The following is a 19,910-nucleotide window of genomic DNA, read 5'->3' as shown; positions in this document are numbered from 1 at the left end:
GGCGAACCCGGAAGCAGAGAGGAAGAACCGGAAGTTAGGCGGTATCACGAGCCTTTAGTTTACTGGGTGGCCGGGCGATGTCCTGGTTACTGTTCGATTGTCCACCCTTTCCGACTTATTTTGGTTTTGCGGTGCTGGGAAGCGAAGGTAGGTCCTTGTACATGCTAAGCTAGCTATTGCCACTGAGCTATCTCCGTAGCCATTAAAAAGAAAAAAATTATGACGGTCTGAGTTGTTCTAGCCTTGAATTCATCATCTTGCCTCAGCTTCCTAAGTAACTGGGATTACAGGCCTTAGTCAACAGGCTGGGCTGGACTTCCCTACTGTAACTATGAGGAGAGCTTGCCTCAGACGGGAGGATCGAAAGGAGGTACAGCACGCGCCTGGAAAACGACATAAACTTTAATAAAAAGACGGGTTCGGTTGCCCAGAGCCGCCCCTCTGGCACAGGCTGCCCAGGCCTGCCTGATTCTGCCACTGTGGCAGGAAGGGCGAACCCTCATCCATCTTCTGATGGCGACTACACCATACCTTGGGCTTTTGACTCCTCTGGGAAAGGAACTCCTTGTTGCCCAGTGACCTCCAGCCCCAAGCCACACCCAGGGTTCAGACGCATCGCTTAGGGATAAACTCAGTCTAAGGCTTGATGAGCAGAGATGCAAACAAGCTGGCCTTAGCTCTTCATCTTTACCGATCCCCAAAGAATCTTAGAATGTTGAAGAATTCTCGGTGTCTCCGTGTTTTGCCTTTTGCAAACAAAGGTCCTGGCCAGAGCTTTTCAAACGGGAACTTGATGGCAGTCTTTCAATTAGCAAAGATTGAAGACCATTTACTCTTTGGTTGATTGCTGGGCTTTCCTTCTTTTACCTGTGTTGGATGATGTTGAGGAGTGGGCTGGAATGCTGCAGTACTGGTGCAGAGGCAGGGCATAGGGTGAGATCCCCAGCCTTGGTTCCTCTGTGTTCAGAGTTTACCATGCAGGGCAAGTTACAGCATTCAGTCCATGAGCCATTTTCCTGTCTTTCGGGTTGCAGAAGATAACCCTGCTTTGGGGTTAAAGTGGGTGGCACTGATCCTGACAGGGCTCTGTTTATGGCTTCTAGCCTTCTGCTGGCTTGGCCTTCTGCAGTAGAAACATGGGTCCCCACTAAGTTGTAGTACTTACAGAGGAGATGTTCTCACCTCTTTCCCATCTGTGGTCGTTACACAGAAGACTAGCAACCCATGCTTCCCTCCAGCATCTTTACTACACTGTATTGTAATTAGTCTGTTTACATGTCCATTTCCCTGTTAACCTTTGTTGAGGGCTAGGACTGTTTCTGTCATCTCTATCACCAGGGTCACTAGATAGAAGCAAGTAAATAAACCAGTCCACTGCCTTCCCCCATTCCTACACTACCAGGAGTGACACTTTGTATTTTAGGAGCAGCCCAGCTGTAACATTTGCTACTGGGAATTTACACCAGTCAAAAGTGACCAAGACTACTTTTGTATACTTACGGCTAGTGAGCCTGACTCTAGAGCTGGAAAAATAGTGCCTCCCAGATTTCTTCACTGACAATGAACAGGGGCCAGTGGCTGCTGAATCTCCTATCCAGTTGAAGTTCTTGGGCTGAAGATGGTAGCGAGAGTGCTGTGCAATTGCGGGATTCATGCTTGATAGTGGCCCTAAGATCCTGGGGATCAATTCGTGGGGCCGAAGTGGTTGCAGGAAATGAGGAGGGATATGCTCTGAGGCAGCCCCTCTCAGGAACACCAATGGGACCAAATTCACAGGTTGCAGTTCTTGACTGCTCAGCCCGTCCTGGTGAAATCTAGGCTAGAGGAGAAGATCAACCCCTTACCATATTTCTTGTGAGTCTGGATAGAGTGTTGGAAGAAATATGTAACTAAAAAATAAAACAATATCTCCTAAGCCATAGCCATTGTTTAACTAGTTATTCTTTTGGGGTTCATCAAAAACAGGAGACCCAGTAGGTTTGCTCCTTGCCCAGGGAATAGTGAAAACGGCAGCTGTTTTGTTGGCCCAAGATTGTTTACTTAGCTCCCATTAGAGCCAGGGCATTGGCAATACTAGGGCAATTACATAGAAGCCACAGAGCATGGTGGTGGCCTTGTTATTTGTCAGTCATGAGTTGTGGGTTACTGTGAAACAGGAATAGAGACAAGTCTCTTGCAATTGAGGGGGTTGGGAGCTGCACTTGGCTGGATTGCAATACCAAACCCAAGGGAGCCTGGGAACAGACATCATGGAACCAACAGACCCTCTCTCAGGCTCCAGTGACAGATGCCATCATATAAACCTCCTTTGGTGAAACCACCACCACGTGTTGGTATCACAGCCCTTGTTCCCTTGCTTTGTGAGAGACTTCGCAGGGACCCTCACCCGATACTCATGAAGCTTTCTGTGGCTCCGGTGGCTAGGGTACAGCATGCGAGTGAGCTGCTCTACAATGCCCAGGCTTCGGATGAGATTCTCTCTTTGTAGCAGGAGCTTCATTCGCTCAAGCTCTTCCTCTTCCACAATGTCCTGAGGCTGCATAGTGTCCAGTTGTACTGGTAGCAGCTACAAGGTACAGGAGAGATACAGGATGTCCAAGATGAGTCTCATACCACCAGCAAGGATGGCTGCAGAACTAACCCACTCTACCTCCTTCCCTCCCCCATCCCACTGTAAGATTCCCTTAGCTGTCCATTCTCTCACCTTCTGTTCCAAAAGGTCAGATCCAATTTACTAGTCAGAGACTCATCTCTCTCAAGCAAGGAGAGAAGGGACAGCAAGGGTTCCCTTCCCTAGTACTCCCAACTTAGTTTCCTGTGAGGAAGTAAGAGACACAGCCCCTGACACCTCTTTCTCCTGGTTCCGGTTCCTGTAAGCCAGGTTGGTGGCAAGGACCCGTGTAGCTACTCTGGATCGGCTTTTCTCCCCAGCTGATTCTCCCTGGTTCTGCTCCTTGTTCTCCTTGCGCTTCTTGGTGCCTGGGTTCTCCTGCTGTTCCTGCTTTAGGCGAATCTCTTCCAGTTGCTGCCTGACAAGACACAGAAGCTTCAGACATAGGCGAGACCATGTGGGGAGAATGGGGCTGGGGGTGGGGAGAGGGAAAACAGGATGGGCTAATGAGAGGAACTCATGATGCGTTGCTGGAATTGGGTATAGAAAACAGTGAAGGAAAGAATCATTGAGGCTCTGTCAGTGGATTGGACGATAGCACAGGCACTCAAGTCCCTGAAAGCTTGAGCACGAGTACAAAAAGCTCCCCTCACTGGGGAGACAAAAATAGGCAGGTCCCTGGCTTCTCACTGGTCAGGTAGCTTAGCCTTGTTGGTGAGCTTCAGGCCAATAAAAGATTCAAAAAGTAGGGCTGGAGAGATGGCTCAGTGGTTAAGAGCACCGACTGCTCTTCTAGAGGTCCTGAGTTCAAACCCCAGAAACCACATGGTGACTCACAACCATCTGTAATGGGATCTGATGCCCTCTTCTGGTGTGTCTGAAGACAGTGACAGTGTAGTCATATACATGAAATAAATAAATCATTTTTTAAAAAAAGATTCAAAAAGTAATAATAATAAAATAAAGTGGGCCAGACATGGCGGGGGGTTGGGTACTTTTAGTCCTAGCACTTGGGAAGCGCAGGCAAGCAGAGCAAGCCTCATCTACACAGCAAGTTCCAGGCGAGCCAAAGCTATACATGGAGACACACTTTTAAAAACACAAAACTCTAAGTATATAAAAGTAACAACAAAGTGGGACTGGCAAGATGGCTCAGCTGGTAAAGATGCTACCACCACACCTGACTGCCTGAGTTCATTTGCTGGAACCCACATGGTGGAAGGAGAGAACTGACTCCTGAAAGATCTTTCAACTTCCACATGTGCACGTGGTATCCATACTATATATACAATTAAGTAAATGTAATCTTCTTTTTTTTTTCGGAGCTGGGGATCGAACCCAGGGCCTTGCCTAGCAAGCGCTCTACTGTTGAGCTAAATCCCCAACCCCCAAGTAAATGTAATCTTAACCTATTTAAAAACATACAGGGGGAACAGCTACAGAACAATATCCAAGGTTGTCCTCTGGCCTCCACATACATATGTGTGCACACATGTATTGCATACATACACAGCATGAATTCAAGTGAAGGCATGCAGGTGTGTGCCTGCTCACAGAAAGGACCTGTTCGAACTTTTGCTCTTAAGTGTATGGCCTCCTCTTCCCTTGCTAGGGAGCAATTTGACTTCAGGAATTGCCCCTAACCCACTTGTATAGAGGAAAATGCAGCCAAGGTACCTGGCACACTCCTCCCTGGCCTTGGAGGCAGCAGTCTCCTGGAAGAGGGAGCCATTGTGCTTGAAGAAAGGTGCATATTTCTCTGAGTCAGGCCCTGGGTAGATTCGCCGGTATCCCCCTAGGTGGGAATCTTCATAAAGTTCCTGGTCATGCATGGCAGCCTGGGACGACTCAAGCTGTTCTCGCCTATGGAAACCAAGCTCAGGGAAGTCAGAGGAGGGGTGTGAGGGAAAGGAATATGGCTAAGGCGTTCAGTTTCAGTACCGCCTGCTGGCTGCCTGGTCTCCCTGGCCCCTGCCTTTGTAGGGAAGCGCCCAAGCTCATGGCCAGCCCCACCATGTAGGTGTGCTTTCCAGAATTCTTTTTTTTAAATAGGATTTTGTAATGCATCCCTGGATGGTCTGGTACTTTTTTTTTTTAATATTTATTTATTATATGTAAGTACACTGTAGCTGTCTTCATACACACCAGAAGAGGACATCAGATCTCATTACAGATGGTTGTGAGCCACCATGTGGTTGCTAGGATTTGAACTTAGGACCTCTGGAAGAGCAGTCAGTGCTCCTAACCACTGAGCCATCTTCCCAGCGCGCTTTCCAGAATTCTGATCCTCTTCCTAAGTGCAGAAAGTGATCTATTCATAAGCAAACACTCTAGTTACCACAGTCTTTTGGGTTCCCAATTGTAAGTGTAATACCCATACACTGCAGAAAATGTAAAAGACAAGGATTAAACTAGATGTGCTACAGGCTTATACTCCTAACACTGGGAAAGCAGAGGCAAAAGGAACTAGAGTCCAAATCCACCCTCGGCTCCACAGTGAGATCAAAGCCAGCCTCAAAAAAAAAAATCAAGCTGGGGGTATAGCACAGTGGTAGAGCACATGCTTATTATGTGCGAGACACAGGTTATTCCTCGACTGTAAAAATGAAAAACTCATAATTTAATGAGTTCAGCAATGAGTCGAAACAATTTCTGGCTAAGTTGAGTGGCTGGTCTTGAGCTCATGATCCTCCTGATTCTACCTCCTAAGTGCTGGTGGGATCACAGTCCTGTATCACCACTCCAGGACCACTTCTGGCACTTATGTGTGCATGCAGACAGAGCACACCTATACATAAAGTAAATGAATAAATAAATCCTTTTTAAAAACAAGGTGGGCTCTCTTGTTCTTACTCTGCTCTGCTTTGCTCTCATGCCCTCTTCCCCTTTGTCCCTTCTCTCCCCATCACCCCCTCCATGTGCTCATGCTGGCCTTTACTTCTCCCCTCTTCTACTCTTCTTCTCTCATTAAACCTTTCCATGTGGGGGGAAAAAAATTGGGAGGGTACATCTGGAAGGAGTTAAGAGTTGGAGTCGGGGGTGAATGTGATCAAAATACATTGTATGCATCTATGAAGTTTTGAAGAATAAAAATATTATAGTAAGAAAAAAAAAGTTATGGTGCACCACTAGTTCAAGGCCCACCTGTTCTACAGAGTTCTACCCTGAACTGTATATAGCAAGAATCTGTGTCAAAAAAATAGGGGTTGGGGATTTAGCTCAGTGGTAGAGCACTTGCCTAGGAAGCGTAAGGCCCTGGGTTCGGTCCCCAGCTCCGAAAAAAAGAAAAGAAAAAAAAAAAAAAAGAAAAGAAACAGAGCAAAACAACTAATCACACTACATAAAGTTCTGTATGCCCCCTGCAAGAAAAGCTACGGAGTGGGATTTACTTAACAGTCTGCATAGACAAAGAGAAAATATTTTTATTTTATTTAATGTATGAGTTGTCTGCTGCATTGTACACTTGTGTGCCAGAAGAGGGCATCAGATCCCTTTTTATAGATAACTGTAAGCCACCATGTGGTTGCTGGGAATTGAACTCAGGACCTCTGGAAGAGCAGCCAGTGCTCTTAACTGCTAAGCCATCTCTCCAACCCATTTTTTTTTTTTTTTGGTTCTTTTTTTGGGAGCTGGGGACCGAACCCAGGGTCCAACCCATTTTTGTATAAACACATCTAGACTTTTAAATGTTTGCACAAGTCTAAGCAGTACTGTAGTAATGAGGACCAGCTAACAACTAACTCACTGACAATGGCATGGAAAGACTACTCAATTTATTTTTTTTAAATGTGTCTATATTGGGGCTGGAGAGATGGCTCTTCCAGAGGTCCTGAGTTCAATTCCCAAGAACCACATGGTGGCTCACAACCATCTGTAATGAGATCTGATGCCCTCTTCTGCTGTGTCTGATGACAGCTAGTCTCGGTGTACTCATATACATAAGATAAGTACATAAATAAATCATTAAAAAATTAAAAAGTGGGGTTGGGGATTTAGCTCAGTGGTAGAGCGCTTGCCTAGGAAACACAAGGCCCTGGGTTCGGTCCCCAGCTCCGAAAAAAAGAACCAAAAAAAAAAAAAATTAAAGAGTATTTAAAAACTGATCAATGCTTTGTGGCCTCCTTATTCTCAGGAAAGTAATAAAAAAAGAAGTCAAGTTGTACAAGTAAACACCTACCAGAGCCTGCACGGCTCAGTGGGTAATAGCACTTACTGCCAAGCCTATGGACCTGAGTCCAGTTCCTAGGACCCAACACCGGTGGAAGGAGAGAACCAACTCCCACACATTTTCTTCTAACCACAGGTCTGACATGCCACATGTGCAGAAACACACACACACACACAGAATAAACATGTACTGTATTAGCTTAAAAATAAATAAACCGGGCATAGTGATACACACCTTTAATCCCTGCAGCCAAGAGGCAAAGGCAGTTAGATCTCTGAGTTTGAGACCAACCTGGTCTACACATGTAGTTCCAGGCCATCCAGAGACCTGTCTTAAATAAACAATCATTTATCAGATACCAGGCACACCTGGCTTCTCGTGGCTGTTGGTGGCACGGAAAAAGCCTCTCTTTGACTCGACGTTTCTCTTCTTCAATCACCTTCTTTTTGTCACAGCCCCGGAGGTTGATAAGGTTCATAGCATCACAGAGAAGTGCGTCTTTCACCTCTCGATCCAGGCGGGAGTCTGTGGTGAAGCTTGGGGAGTGGTTTACCTGCCAAGAGGAGTCCTTATTACCCCTTTCCTAGACCACCTGAGCCAGTGGTGGCCTCCTGCAGGTCTAACTAGGGGCCTGGGGGAGAAACAGCTCTGGCCTGTGGCCCCAGCCAACAACCAAGAAGAGATCTGACCGATATACAGGCAGGCTAGTGAGAGAAAAACCAGACAGTTTGACTGTGGATACAGGGTCCTTGAGGGCAAGACTTACTCAAGCAGCACTGGAGAACCCTAAACATGGATTGCTATGCTTGCTTGCTTGCTTTTCTTTTTTTTTTTTTTTTTTTTTTTTTTTTTTTTTTTTAAGACAGGATTTCATAAAAGCCAGGGTAGCCTCAGATTTACTCTGTAGCTGAGGCCTGGAGTCATGATCCTCCCCCCACCCCTTTTTGTAAGATTTATTTATTTCACATATGTGAGTACACTGTCACTGTCTTCAGACACACCAGAAGAGGGCATCGGATCCCATTACAGATGGTTGGGAGCCACCATGTGGTTGCTGGGCATTGAACTCAGGACCTCTAGAAGAGCAGTCAGTACTCTTAACCACTGGGCCATCTCTCCAGCCCTCCTTCCTTTTTCAAGGAAGATGACACCTGAGATGAGGTGCCCAGTCTAAACTACTGTTGAAAGACTATGAATGTTTGTCTCAGGAATTGATAGAAGTCTTATATTTTCACCTGGTTCTTCCCTACTATGAGATTTCTACATCCCCTGACCTCACTATTCTACCAGTTAGGTGTACTCCTTCCACGGTGAAGCCTCTGACTTTGACCTTGTTGAGTACAGGAAAGAAATCTTACCTCTAGAAGCCAGGGCTTGAGCTTGTGGTCCAGTAAGATGTCAAACCCCAGGATCTCAAAGCAGGCGCATGTACCTCCACACAGATATTGGGGGAAACAGGTTCGGTAGTTGTGGCGAAGCACAGAGTGGGCTGAGATGATGGTTTTGATGATGATGTCCTCGATGTCCCCCCACAGCTCTCGGGGATCATGGCTGTGCTCTCGCAGCCAGGCATTGAGTGTCGACAGCTTCCTGTGAGGCCCAGTGCTCAGAGGAAGGCCAGTCTCCATGCCAGCAGGGCCTGGCTGCAGGTACAAGGCTCCCTGACTTAACCCCACTTCCATTTCTGGGACCCTGGGCTTCAAAGCACTGCTAGCAGCTGGGAGCTGAGATTAATTATTAGGGTTATGGTTACAGAGTCTGCACTTAGAGCTCAGATACAGGATTAGGGTCTTCAAAAGCAGACATTCCTGGGAAATCAGCTTCCCAAGAGCCATAGAGGCTCCTGAGGCTGTGGGATTAAGGGTAGAGGAAGCAAGGAAAAACAGAATAGGGGATACCTCTTACTGCCCACAGCATCATCTCGGACAAAATTCTCATTGTGTTTATTGATGGCATAGTTGGTCAGGTGCATGCAGACCTCCTCCTGTGAAGTGAACAGCCCTATATTGGCTTACACTGCCTGTCTCTGCAGCTTCTCCAGCCCTTCAGTGACTTCTTATTACCCACTGCTCTGCCCCAAGATTGCTCAGTTCCTGGCCCTCTTCACCAGACTGTCCTGTACGATCCTGGCAAAGAAGAGGTGCTGGGTAACTCCCTTAGAACCATTCCTCAGTCCCACCCAGCAAGACCCTCCCTCCCCCCGGGGTGCTATGGCTTTCACTGGTTTTCTTCCTTGGTCTTAGCTGACAAACTTTTCCACCATGTTTGTGCCCAGAACCAAGGCACTCATGGCAATGGAAGAGAAGAGGGTGCCACGCCGCCTCCTTACCAGGTTGTTATGGCTAGGTTCCACATACGGCATGGTAGCAAAACGGGCCAGGCCTTCCTCGTACATGAAGATACGGAGAGGGTCACAGGAAGTGATCAGAACATAGATTCTCATGTCAAACTTGAAGCCATCAATGAGGAAGGGCTAAGAGCATGCAAACCCAGAGGGAATACTAATGAACTTATGAAGTGCTTTTTACATGCAATATATGGTTATTACAGATGCTTCTAATAGGTAACACATTGAATCCTCACAGTAATCATAATAATAATCGTGTTGCTACTTTCATTTAACAGTGATGAAACAAGGCCAGATAACTGCCCAAGATCATATGTCCAGGAAACAGGAAAGCTTTGAATCAAACCCAGGCTGGCTGGCTCTGAACGATGGCTATAGTCTGTCTGTAAGAGAATGAAGACAGCAGAGAGGGCAGGAACCTACAGTTGAATTCTGGCCCTGGTGTTTGTGGGATACGGCATCCCAGTGTGGGGAAAGGCCTGGGGGGTCCCGAGGTGGCCTTCACCTTGGTGATGTACTGCTGGCAGATCATATGCTCTCCTGGCTTGATTTCCTTGGGGGTTCTGGTGATAAAGATGCCACGCCCCTGACAGCCGCTATCTGGCTTGCAGATATAAGTGCGGGTTTTCCGCTGACGACCGTAGGCCTGGAAGTCCCCATAGCTACATGCAGAGAGAGGCTGGTCAAAGGGTTTCTGTGCATCCTGCCTGTCCTGGGACCCCCATGGCTATCTTCTTGTTATCTACCTCCAGGTTCTGCCTGGAGCAATTAGCTTTGGACCCACTTTGCTTTGGGCAGCTGAAACTTTCTCTGTTACCCTGGCTATCCTGTACTTGCTATGTAGTCCAGACTGGTCTCAATTTTACAGAAATCCACCTGCCTCTGCCTCCCAAGTACTGGGATTAAAAATCTGAGACACCACTCCCAGCCAGCTGAATCTTTCTTGGCCCAGTTCCAACCCTCTGGAACACTTCTGGGTCATTAAGACCAGAGAGTGACTCCTCGTCCTGCCCTCAGGACCTGGGCTCACTCACTCTGCAGGGAGGCACCAGGTGCGTGGGAAGATGTTGTACTCAGTGGGGTAGAGCTTCTGCATGCGGTTGAGGTTCCGAGCCAGCAGATCTTTGCGGCAGATTTCGGTCATGCCAGGGAAGTGGTTGATTTTCTGAAACAGAGTCAGTGGGTTTTTCAGCCCCCGCTGTGGCAAGTGGCAGTTCCTAGAGCCTGAGCATCCCAGGAAGCCATGAAAAGGGCTGGGAAGGAAAGGAAGATATCAGAGTAGATGGTGGCACTGTATCTAGTCAGCAAGGGTGAGACAGGAAGCTTCCGTAAGGCAGGAGGGAAATCCACCCAGCACATCTATGTTAAAGCTGAGAAAGGAAGGACAGTTGGAAAGGTGTCCAGTGCTAGGACCTTGTGCCCTCCAGCCACCTCACACCTCTCAGTCCACCAGAATAACTATGCTATAAGGCCCAGTGGTGGGAGTGCTTGCCTAGCAGGTATTAGGTTCTAGGTTCGATTCCCAGCAACACACACACTCACTCACATACACACCACACACAAACATATATTCACTCACACACATACTCATATACACACACCACACAAACACTCACACACATACTTATTCATACACCACACACACCTCACACACACATGATACACACACTCACTTGCACACAATGACACACACACCATACACACACTCATACACACACTCACCACCACCACCACCACACACACACACAAACATGCTCTCATACTTTTAAAAGAGGAATAATGAACATGATAGCACAAAGAAATAATAAGAAAACACATCTCCTTGAAAACACAAAGGAGTAAAGACAACTATAAGAAGACTGTAGGAGGTGCTGGAGAGATGGCTCAGAGGTTAAGAGCACTGACTGCTCTTCCAGAGGTCCTGAGTTCAATTCCCAGCAACCACATGGTGGCTCACAACCATCTGTAATGAGATCTGATGCCCTCTTCTGGTGTGTCTGAGGGCAGCCACAGTGTACTCATATACATGAAATAAATAAATAAATGTTTAAAAAAAAAAAGACTGTAGGTCTGCTGACATTGAGTCTGCTAATGGCTGTAGCTGTTCTAGCCCTCAGGGATGGAAGGCTAGCACAAGACAGCTGATGCATTCAGCTGGCTTCCTCAATCACTAGCTGTGTGACTTTGTGTTCTGAGTCTTCCTGTCCTCTTTTTAACACAACAGCTCTCTGCTACTCAGGAATGATAAGGATTTAATGAAGAAGCAATACAAAATCACCTAACAGTGTTTGACCAATGCACAAGAATCCCTCAGTAAAAGCTGTTAATTACTGGTCCTCGGTAATCCTTACCTGACATCTGCTCCCTGCATATTCCCTTCTTTGAAGCTTCTCCAGTGTTTAGAGCAGTTGCTCTCTCCCTCCCTTAAGACTAAGTTAGGACAAGTTACAGGGTCTGGATACCCATCCTGGATGTCCCCAAAGAAGCCCACAGGCCCTTTTTAATTAGCTGCATACCCGAGGGTAGTCTAGAAAACTTGAGCACCTGCATCTCGGCAGCCATTTGTTTAGTACACTTGTGATGTTCCCACAACAAAAGTGCTTACCAACCCATTCTTTACGACTCTGTTCTCATCAGCAAATGGGACATGACTTCACCAGACATGATAACATGCTCCTGTCTTTTTTTGTTGTTGTTGAGCCAGAGTCTTGACATAGCCTAAGGCATATAGCTTCAAAACCTCATCCTCTTCACTGAGTCTTCTGCTGGCTGGGATCACTGCCTTGTACCCATTCATACCGTGCCTAACCCCATGCAGGTGATTGCTGGCTGGTTTGCTCTCCTGCCCTCTTCTCTGTCAGATTCCCCACTTCTCCACCGTTTTTTGTTTGTTTGTTTGTTTGTTTTCTTTCTTGAAACTGATCTTTTTTTTTTTTTTAATTTTTTTATATGAGTACAGTGTAGCTGTTTTGAGATGCACCAGAAGAGGGCACCAGATCCCATTACAGATGGTTGTGAGCCACCATGTGGTTGCTGGGATTTGAACTCAGGACCTCTGGAAGAGCAGCAGTCAGTGCTCTTAACTGCTGAGCCATCTCTCCAGCCCTTGAAACTGATCTTATGTAGGATGGCCTTAACCCCTCCTGATCCAAGCTTGCTTCCACCATCACTTGACTGACTTCCACATTGTTTCTCACCAACTTGGTTCCTCGACACTTTCTTGGTAGATGTGTGATACTAAGCTGCTTAGATACTAAACCATCCAGATGACCTAAACTTTAGTCCTCCAACCCGCATTTTATAGATACGGGGAAATTGCCTTCTTACTGTAGGCAGGCACAGAGCATTGAGCACTGAGCTACAGGCCTAGCCTTCTGCTCTTAGCTCTGAAGCAGCTTTCCAGTCTTCGCTCCAAGGTGGCCACACCTGCTCTCAAGGTGGGCAGGCTGGTCAGATGTCACCAGTGAGAATAGATAAGGTGACAAGGGTGTGCCCACCAAACACTTCCCATAACACAAGCTCTAAAGAGCCAAGAGGAGTATATTTTTTTTTAAAGTCTTTTTTTTTTTCCGGACCTAAGGACCGAACCCAGGGCCTTGTGCTTGCTAGGCAAGCGCTCTACCACTGAGCTAAATCCCCAACCCCAGAGGAGAATATTTTTATTGACGCAGAAGACCTGGGGATGGCCTCCCTGTCTGTATAAGGTACAGCAATGGAAAAAAGCCAGGGTGGGAATGGGCCAGGACATTTGTACCTGAAACCTCTTCATATCCATGACTCGTTCCAGTGAGACAGAACAGTCCGTCCAGTACACAGTCCACTCTTCATCCTCTCCTACTTCCTTAAGGCCACACATTTGGGCTGCCCGGCGCACTGTAGAGACAGGGAGATCAATGCTGCCAGCCTGGGCACCAGCCACAAGCCACAAGGAACTCTAGCTGGAAGGAACAGACCTGACCAGAGAGCAGATTGTAAAGGCGTGTGGTTCTTATCTCAGCATCTTAGTTACCAGTTTGCAATTCTATGTTCATGAGGCTGGCAGAGAAAACAGGGCAGACCCTCTGCTGCTCTGGGTCAGGACTGTGTGGGTGTGCTGCTGATTCTAGGCCTGGAGCTCTCGGGCACCTAAGGCTCTGAGTGGCTCTTTGCACAGATGTCAGTGGGGAGAAGGGGGGAAAGATGGAAACCCTGACCTAGCTGGGGATATTGTAATCGTTGAAACCTTTTGTTTTTGTTTTTGAGGGGCTGGAGATCAGAGTTAGGGCCTTTTGCATGGTAGGCAAGCCCTTTACCAGTGAGATCTATTCTCAAGCCTCCAAAAGCAGCTGTTTTGTTTTTTCTTTAAGATTTTCATTATTTTTAATCATGTGTATGTAGGTGAGCACATAATTGCCAGATCATGCATGTGGAGGTCAGAGGACAATTTGTAGGAGTCTCCTTCTACCGTGTGGGTCCCCAGAACTGAAGCTGGGTTGTCAGCCTTGCTGGCAAGTGCATTTATACAATGAACTATCTTCCCAGCCCCAAAGGCAGTTTTAATTTTGCCTTATGTTCCTTATTTGAAGGACATTCAGTTTGTTTGTATGTATGCTTCTTTGCTGTTTTTACATGTAATCCAGGCTGTCTAGGATAATCTCAACTTCGCATCAACTGGCAGTCATCTTGCCTGTCATTCACTGTGAAGGCCAGGACAGCCTGGCACTCATAGAAATCTGCCTGCCTCTGCCTCCCAAATGCTTGGCTTGTGGTTTTGTTTTTAATTAGTAGTAGTAGTAGCAGTAGTAGTAGTAGTTGTTGTTGTTGTTGTTAGTTTTTTGTTTGCTTTTGTTTTGCTTTTTCTCTTTTGACCAGCTGACTCTGGCCCCTCCCTACCACTGAGACTGACTGCAACAGCCACATCTCAACTGTCAGCATCGAAGTCTGGGAAGACCCAGGAACCTTGGTTCAGTAGGAGGTCACCTAGGAAGGAGCCAGCAGCTGGGAGAACAGTTGTGACTGTCCCCGGAATAAGAACAAGGTCCCTCTTGCACACGACCTGTGAGCGCTGAACCATAGTGCTTACCACTCTCGTACTTGCAGTTGGTCAGGTTGATGGCCAGGGGTCTGAAATGGAGGAGGAATAGAAATCAGGCAGAGTGGGAGGGAAGCACAGGCGCCAGGCTCCCAGGAACCCAGGTGAAGAAATATCTAACAGACATCACACAAACTCATTTTCTCCAGAAGCATTTATAGACCAAACCAACATGCTAAAATTCCAAGTTTGGCAGACCCAAATGATCTGATTCTTTTTCTGTTGCAGCAAAGGTTAATACTGCTCCAGCCTTCTTTTTAGATTTCTTAGAGAGGATTTCTGTGTAGTCCTAGCTGCCCTGGAATTTGCTCTATAGACCAGGCTGGTCTTGAACTCAGAGATCTGCCTGCCTCTGCCTCCAGAGTGCTGGGATCAAAAGCATTGGCCACCACAACCGTCTTTGTTTTATTTTGTTAATGTGAGCACTGAGGATTCAAACTCAAGGCCCTCATTCTTGCGCAACAAGCCCCCTTCTCCAGCTGAGCCATCTCATCAGCCCATAGTCATTTGGGTTTTGATGGAGGATCTTACACTGTAGTCCAAGTTATCTAGAACACTCAGTAATTCTTTTGTTTCAGCTCCCCTAGTGATGGGATTATAGGCATATACCTTCGTTTCCGCTTTCTTTTCCTCCTCCCAACTTCCAAATCATCTGTGTCTGTTGTACTTAATATTTTCTTTGGAATATTCTTGGCTACAACAGATAAAGCAACCCCATTCTCAAATTCTTTATAGTCAGCCTTTCCAAGTGCCTGCTGGCTAGAGTTAGGGGTGGTAGATTCCTCTCTAACACACTCTTCCTCAGATTCTTCTTCCTCAATATCATCTTCCTCAGATTCACTGGTCTTACACGCATTGGGCTCCATCCTCTCAGATTCTAAGGGGAAAGGGATAGGAATAAATATTTATCAGACATTTTCTCAAGCACAGGAAGTCCTGCAGGAATTCACCCAGATCCCCTTTATGGTGCTACAAGGAAATGTTGCCCTTTCAGACAAACCCTACTGTAGAATAGGTTGTTTCCAAGTAGAGGGCTGTGGGAGGTATGGGTGCTGATAAGATGTAAAGTTCTTAACTAAAAGAAACCATCATCCAGGATCTCTCCGGACATACAACACCCTGCAGTGCATGCAGAATAGAACTGGCGGGAACCACCACCGCGGCTGTTTTGTTTCCTGAAGGGGAAGAGTGGTGGCTGACAAAACGAGAGAAGTCTTTACTTTAAAATACAGCTGAAAAACAAAGGTTATCGGACCGGTGATTTCCCTAAGGCAGAACTCCGTTTCTCTATGTGAACGCGTTGGGGTCGGACTTTTGATAGCTAAGACTCTTTGGGTTACAACAGAGGAAAGGAAACCCACGGCAGACACTGCCCACCCGAGGTTTTGAGGAGAGCTCAGGGGCTGCTGGAGCTGCCCCTAGCGGCCTGGGGCTGGACTCAGCTGGTCGCTCATGGCCGCCGCTCGTTCGCTGCGGCTCTTCCTGGGCGTTGCTGGACGTCGGGGACCGTCTCGTCGTTCCACAGGACTGTCTGTCCCCGCCGTCGCGAGGGGGAGCCCGCTCCCCCTCGGGGTTAACTCCTAGCTCCGAGATCCTGGCGGCGGCGGCGCCTTCTTAAGCAAGCCGACGGCCGCCGCCGCCACCGTCGCTATGGACACGAAGGCGGCCCCTATTGCAGTAGCGTTCTGGGGGCGTGGCTTTCCCGGGAACCACACCCACTTTGGCGCCAGCAGAAGCCATCTTGGTCCCCGGCTGTCTGCGTTTACCTGGTGCGTCTGGAGGTCCGCGTGTCTGGGAACCCGTGAATGGCCAAGACGTATTCTTCCAAGGCATTATGGGACTTGTAGTCCTCCCGTATTAGCTCGGGTTAGCACCTTTTCTGCTCCACTTTTCCTGGAATCCTATGGCCAACCCAAACAAGTCTGTGTTTGGGACAAATAGCTGCTTGTGTTTCTTCTACACTTTAGAAATGGTGCTATGAAAAAATTCCCGCCCTTAACAGGGACAGCAGTGATTAAAGCAAATGTCTTCCAAGGTTTCACCTGGATAAGCTGAACCAGCTCCATTAACTAATTACAGAATAAGGCCAGCAAGGTGGCCCAGCGGGTCAAAATGCTAGCTGACAATCCAGGGGATTTGAATTCGACCTCCAGAATCCACATGGTGGAAGAAGAAAACCAAGACAACAATTGTCCTCTCACTTCTACACCCACAACTTGACGTGGTACCCACAACTATAAATAATTACTTTTGTAACTTAAAGAGAAGGAAATAATAGAATGACCTCATTCAGTTGCTCTGTCATTGTCACTTTCCTATACTTGGCATCCCTGCCCCCTACTTTGAATTCCACAAGCTTTCTTTATCAAACCCAGTCCAACATGTAATTCAGATTATTTTGTTGTAGCAAAATCCAGAGAAGAATTGACACCCCCCCCCCTTTTTTTTTTGCAGAAGGTACATTGAAGTGGAAATTTCTGGTTTCTTTGGGGACTTAGTTACGTCATATGTTTTTGCTGAAGCAGAGACAGCTGAGAGAAGGTCTTTCTGAAGCAGACAGGGGAAAGGATGTGTGATGGTTGGAAAGAATATAAACATACTCCACAGACAGTGTGACAAGGCTCTTGCATTGGGTCGCCTTGCACTGAGTCGCTGATCTTCGCTTGTCTTGACTCCATAGGGACTAGCTTGCCAAAGAACTTCCTGGGACATCCAGGTGGCTTCTTGCCACTTCTGCTGACTCCTGCTGATCTGTGGCGCCTCTCAGTTTCTTCTGGATCTACTGCTGCTACTGATTCCTGTTTGATGTTTGCCCATTGGACTGGACTGCTGCTACTGACTCATGTCTGCTGTCTTAGACTGGACTGCTAATATCCTGACACAGAGATATCCCAATCTTCCTAAAGAACTACTTCTAAACCCTTCCATAACCCTCAATTCCTATTAGCCTTTCTTTTCCCTACCTTGGTAGTTGGACTAGAAGGATGTTGAAGCTTTCAAGAACCCTAATTAAAGTAGGTTTTGAAAAAAGTCTAAGCCTCCAGTACAAGGATATGAAATCTTCTTACTCTGTAGTACTGAAAGTTTGCTAAAGTAACCAGTTATACAGAAACAGGTTTTTCAGCCTTTCAAAAATTTAAAATATTTGTATTTTATGTGTATAAGCTTTTACCCACATGTATGTATGGGGACCACATTCTTGCTTGGTGCCTGTGTAAGTCAGAAGAGAGTGTCACATCCCTTGGGAGTGGAGTTATACATGGTTGTGAGCCACCATGGGAACTGATGGGAACCGAACCTAGGTCCTGTGCAAGTTCAACAAGTGCACTTAACCAGGAGGGCATCTCTCTAGCCTTTTTATTCTTTTAACATTCTTATTTTAGGTGTGTCTGTGTGTGCCTGAGTGCATATGTGGGCACAGTGCCAGAGGAGGGCAGAAGACGGTGCTGATTTCCTGTAACTGGAGTTACAGGTGGTTGTGAGCTGTTATGTTGGCGCTGGGATCTGAACTCAGATCTTCTGGAAGAGCCAGTGCCTATAACCACTGAGACATTTCTCCAGCCCCTCTTTTATTCTTTTAAAGTTGTATTTATTAATTTTTTGTAGATTTTTTTTCATGCTTTTATGCCTGAGTACCATATCACGTGTGCAATGCCCTCAGAGGCCAGAAGAGGTGATCAGTTCTCTGGAACTTGTGTCACATGTGGGTGTTAGTTGCCATGTGGGTGTTAGGAACCAAACCCTAGTTCTCTACAAAAGCAGTTAGTTAAGTGCTCTTAACTGCTGAACCATCTCTCCAGACTCTCCTCTTTTATTTTTAAAATCATTATAATATTTTTAAAAAGAATTTTTGTTCTTTGACAAGTTCATGCATATATTTTGATCATATTCACCTTGTAATTCTTATTCTCTCCCACTGCTTTGGAACGCTTCTGCCAAACACACCCCCCTCCTAATTTCATTTGTTTTTTTTTTTTTCCCGGAGCTGAGAACCGAACCCAGGGCCTTGTGCTTGCTAGGCAAGCGCTCTACCACTGAGCTAAATCCCCAACCCCTCATGTTTTGTTTTAATAACTGAGTTTAATTAGGGTACCTTGCACGTACACCAGTGTGGAGTTATTTACTAGGTCCTGAACAACTTTCCACCCATTACAGTCAAGAAAATTAACTCCCATTTTCCCAGCAACTATCAACTGCCAAAAAGCTACTCAGCTAGAGGGGGTGCCTCATGTACCCCACCCCCACACTGGAATGTTGACATGAACTGCCTTATGCAGGTCTTTGAACCAGTCTCTGTGAACTCATGATTTCGAGTGCAATGTCATGTCTACGTGACTGCATTTTACAGGACTCCTCATCCTCTAGTCCTGCCTTCTTTATGTCTCTACGATCCCTGGGCCTTGGAGTGTGGACGGAGGAATCTATGTGATTTTCTTTTTGTACATTCAAGAATATTTGTATTATAGTCAACAAATCTGCTGTCTTGTTACTCATTAAAGGGGTTTCAAATGAATAGACAAGCATACATTACACGTGCAGGAAAATTGCACCCTAAGGTTATGTTACCCTTGACATCTAAGCTTTAAACATATATTTTGTCTTCAATAGGGCCAGTTTAATACATGCTTATTTATTCTGAAACCTGGATCAAGCTCTTCCTTTAAATTTAAGATGCTGTTGAGAATATTTTTTTGGGAGAATGAGTCATAATTTATATGGAAGCCTGTAAGATATATATGCTAAGTGTACAACATCGTTTGAAATTTATACCTGTAACAAGATATGGTTATTAAAAAGGGAAAGTATGTATTTAGGACTTGATGTATCTGGCCAAGCTCTTTGCTACAGTTCTCAAGATCGTTGTCACTGACTCTGTAATGTAATCTGGTAGTAACTTCATAACTCATATGTGATGGTTTGTATATGCTTAGCCCAGGGAGTGGCACTATTAGAAGGTGTGGCCTTGTTGGAGTAAGGGTGTCACTGTGGGGGTGGGTTTGGAGACCCTCCTCCTAGCTGCCAGAGTGTGCTCAATCTGTTCCTGGCTTCCTTCAGATAAAGATGTAGAACTCTCAGCTCCTCCTGCACCGTGCCTGCCTGGATGCTGCCGTGCTCCCACCTTGATAATAATGGACTGAACCTCTGAACCTGTAGGCCAGCCCCAATTAAATGGTGCCCTTTATAAAACTTACATTGGTCATGGTGTCTGTTCACAGCAATAAAACCCTAAGACATCATATAAATACATTTGCATAAAAAAATAAGGGTGGGGCTTTAAGACAGCTCAGCAGGTAAAGCAGCCAAGCCTGATGACTTAAGCTAGCCTCCGGAATGCTAGGATATGAGTAATCAACAGTGACATCTTTAAAAACTTCGCGGATTGACTCAACTACAGGTTGTACAGACTTAGTTGTAGAAAGATCCCTGGGGTCCATCAACTGTTAAAGACAGCACTACCACCGTGAGAAATGCCAACTGGAGAGACCTCAGTATACATTGTACCAGGTCCGGCATCTCACTGCTGCCTTGACTCTGTTATTAGCTGCCTGACCTAAGGACGTGACTGTGTCACATCATTTCTTCATGTGTCAAATGGAAGCAATAAAAGGACCAGCTCTTCTTTAAGAATAGTAGCCGACTGTGGCAGCCCATGCCTTCAATCCCAGCATGGAGGAGCTGAGGCAGTTGGATCTCTGTGGCTTGGAGGTCAGTC

At 46.4% G+C, this 19,910-nt stretch overlaps 1 protein-coding gene and 1 long non-coding RNA gene across 31 annotated transcripts in view; one reads left to right on the top strand and one right to left on the bottom strand.

Annotated features, from left to right (window-relative positions):
• Positions 1-61: 61 nt before the first annotated feature.
• Positions 62-19,910, top strand: part of LOC147996861 (uncharacterized) — a 29,233-nt gene continuing 9,384 nt past the window's right edge. For 2 of the 9 annotated variants that reach the window (XR_015651780.1, XR_015651781.1), the window contains exons 1-3: positions 62-147; positions 8,315-8,428; positions 16,878-19,903. This is a non-coding gene — a long non-coding RNA (uncharacterized LOC147996861). Of the gene's footprint in view, positions 148-8,314; positions 8,429-9,404; positions 11,187-13,977; positions 14,196-15,279; positions 19,904-19,910 lie in introns of those variants that run through there. The other 7 variants (XR_015651783.1, XR_015651776.1, XR_015651775.1 and 4 more) reach the window with 7 other exon arrangements.
• Ttll13 (tubulin tyrosine ligase like 13) lies at positions 383-15,849 on the bottom strand. Of its 22 annotated transcripts, none has more exons than XM_087557680.1 (15): positions 15,274-15,849; positions 14,807-15,074; positions 14,189-14,229; positions 12,881-12,999; positions 10,161-10,291; positions 9,632-9,788; positions 9,109-9,252; positions 8,678-8,763; positions 8,138-8,369; positions 7,148-7,332; positions 4,289-4,474; positions 2,849-3,029; positions 2,387-2,566; positions 1,501-1,819; positions 383-867 (listed from the first exon to the last, which is right to left on the bottom strand). In XM_087557680.1, the coding sequence occupies exons 1-15, from the start codon at positions 15,287-15,289 to the stop codon at positions 830-832; spliced, it is 2,283 nt and encodes a 760-aa protein (XP_087413806.1). In that variant the 5' UTR covers positions 15,290-15,849; the 3' UTR covers positions 383-829. The 22 variants fall into 22 exon arrangements, with proteins under 22 accessions (XP_087413806.1, XP_087413819.1, XP_087413827.1 ...); XM_087557693.1 differs by having other exon boundaries at positions 383-1,123; positions 1,501-1,814; XM_087557701.1 differs by having other exon boundaries at positions 1,501-1,814.

The sequence above is a fragment of the Rattus norvegicus genome, chromosome 1 (assembly GCF_021556685.1).
Source record: "Rattus norvegicus strain SHRSP/BbbUtx chromosome 1, alternate assembly SHRSP_T2T, whole genome shotgun sequence".
NCBI classification, from domain to species: Eukaryota; Metazoa; Chordata; class Mammalia; order Rodentia; family Muridae; genus Rattus; species Rattus norvegicus.
Note: the sequence above shows the minus strand (reverse complement) of the source record. Positions and strands in the feature narration are given on the sequence as shown.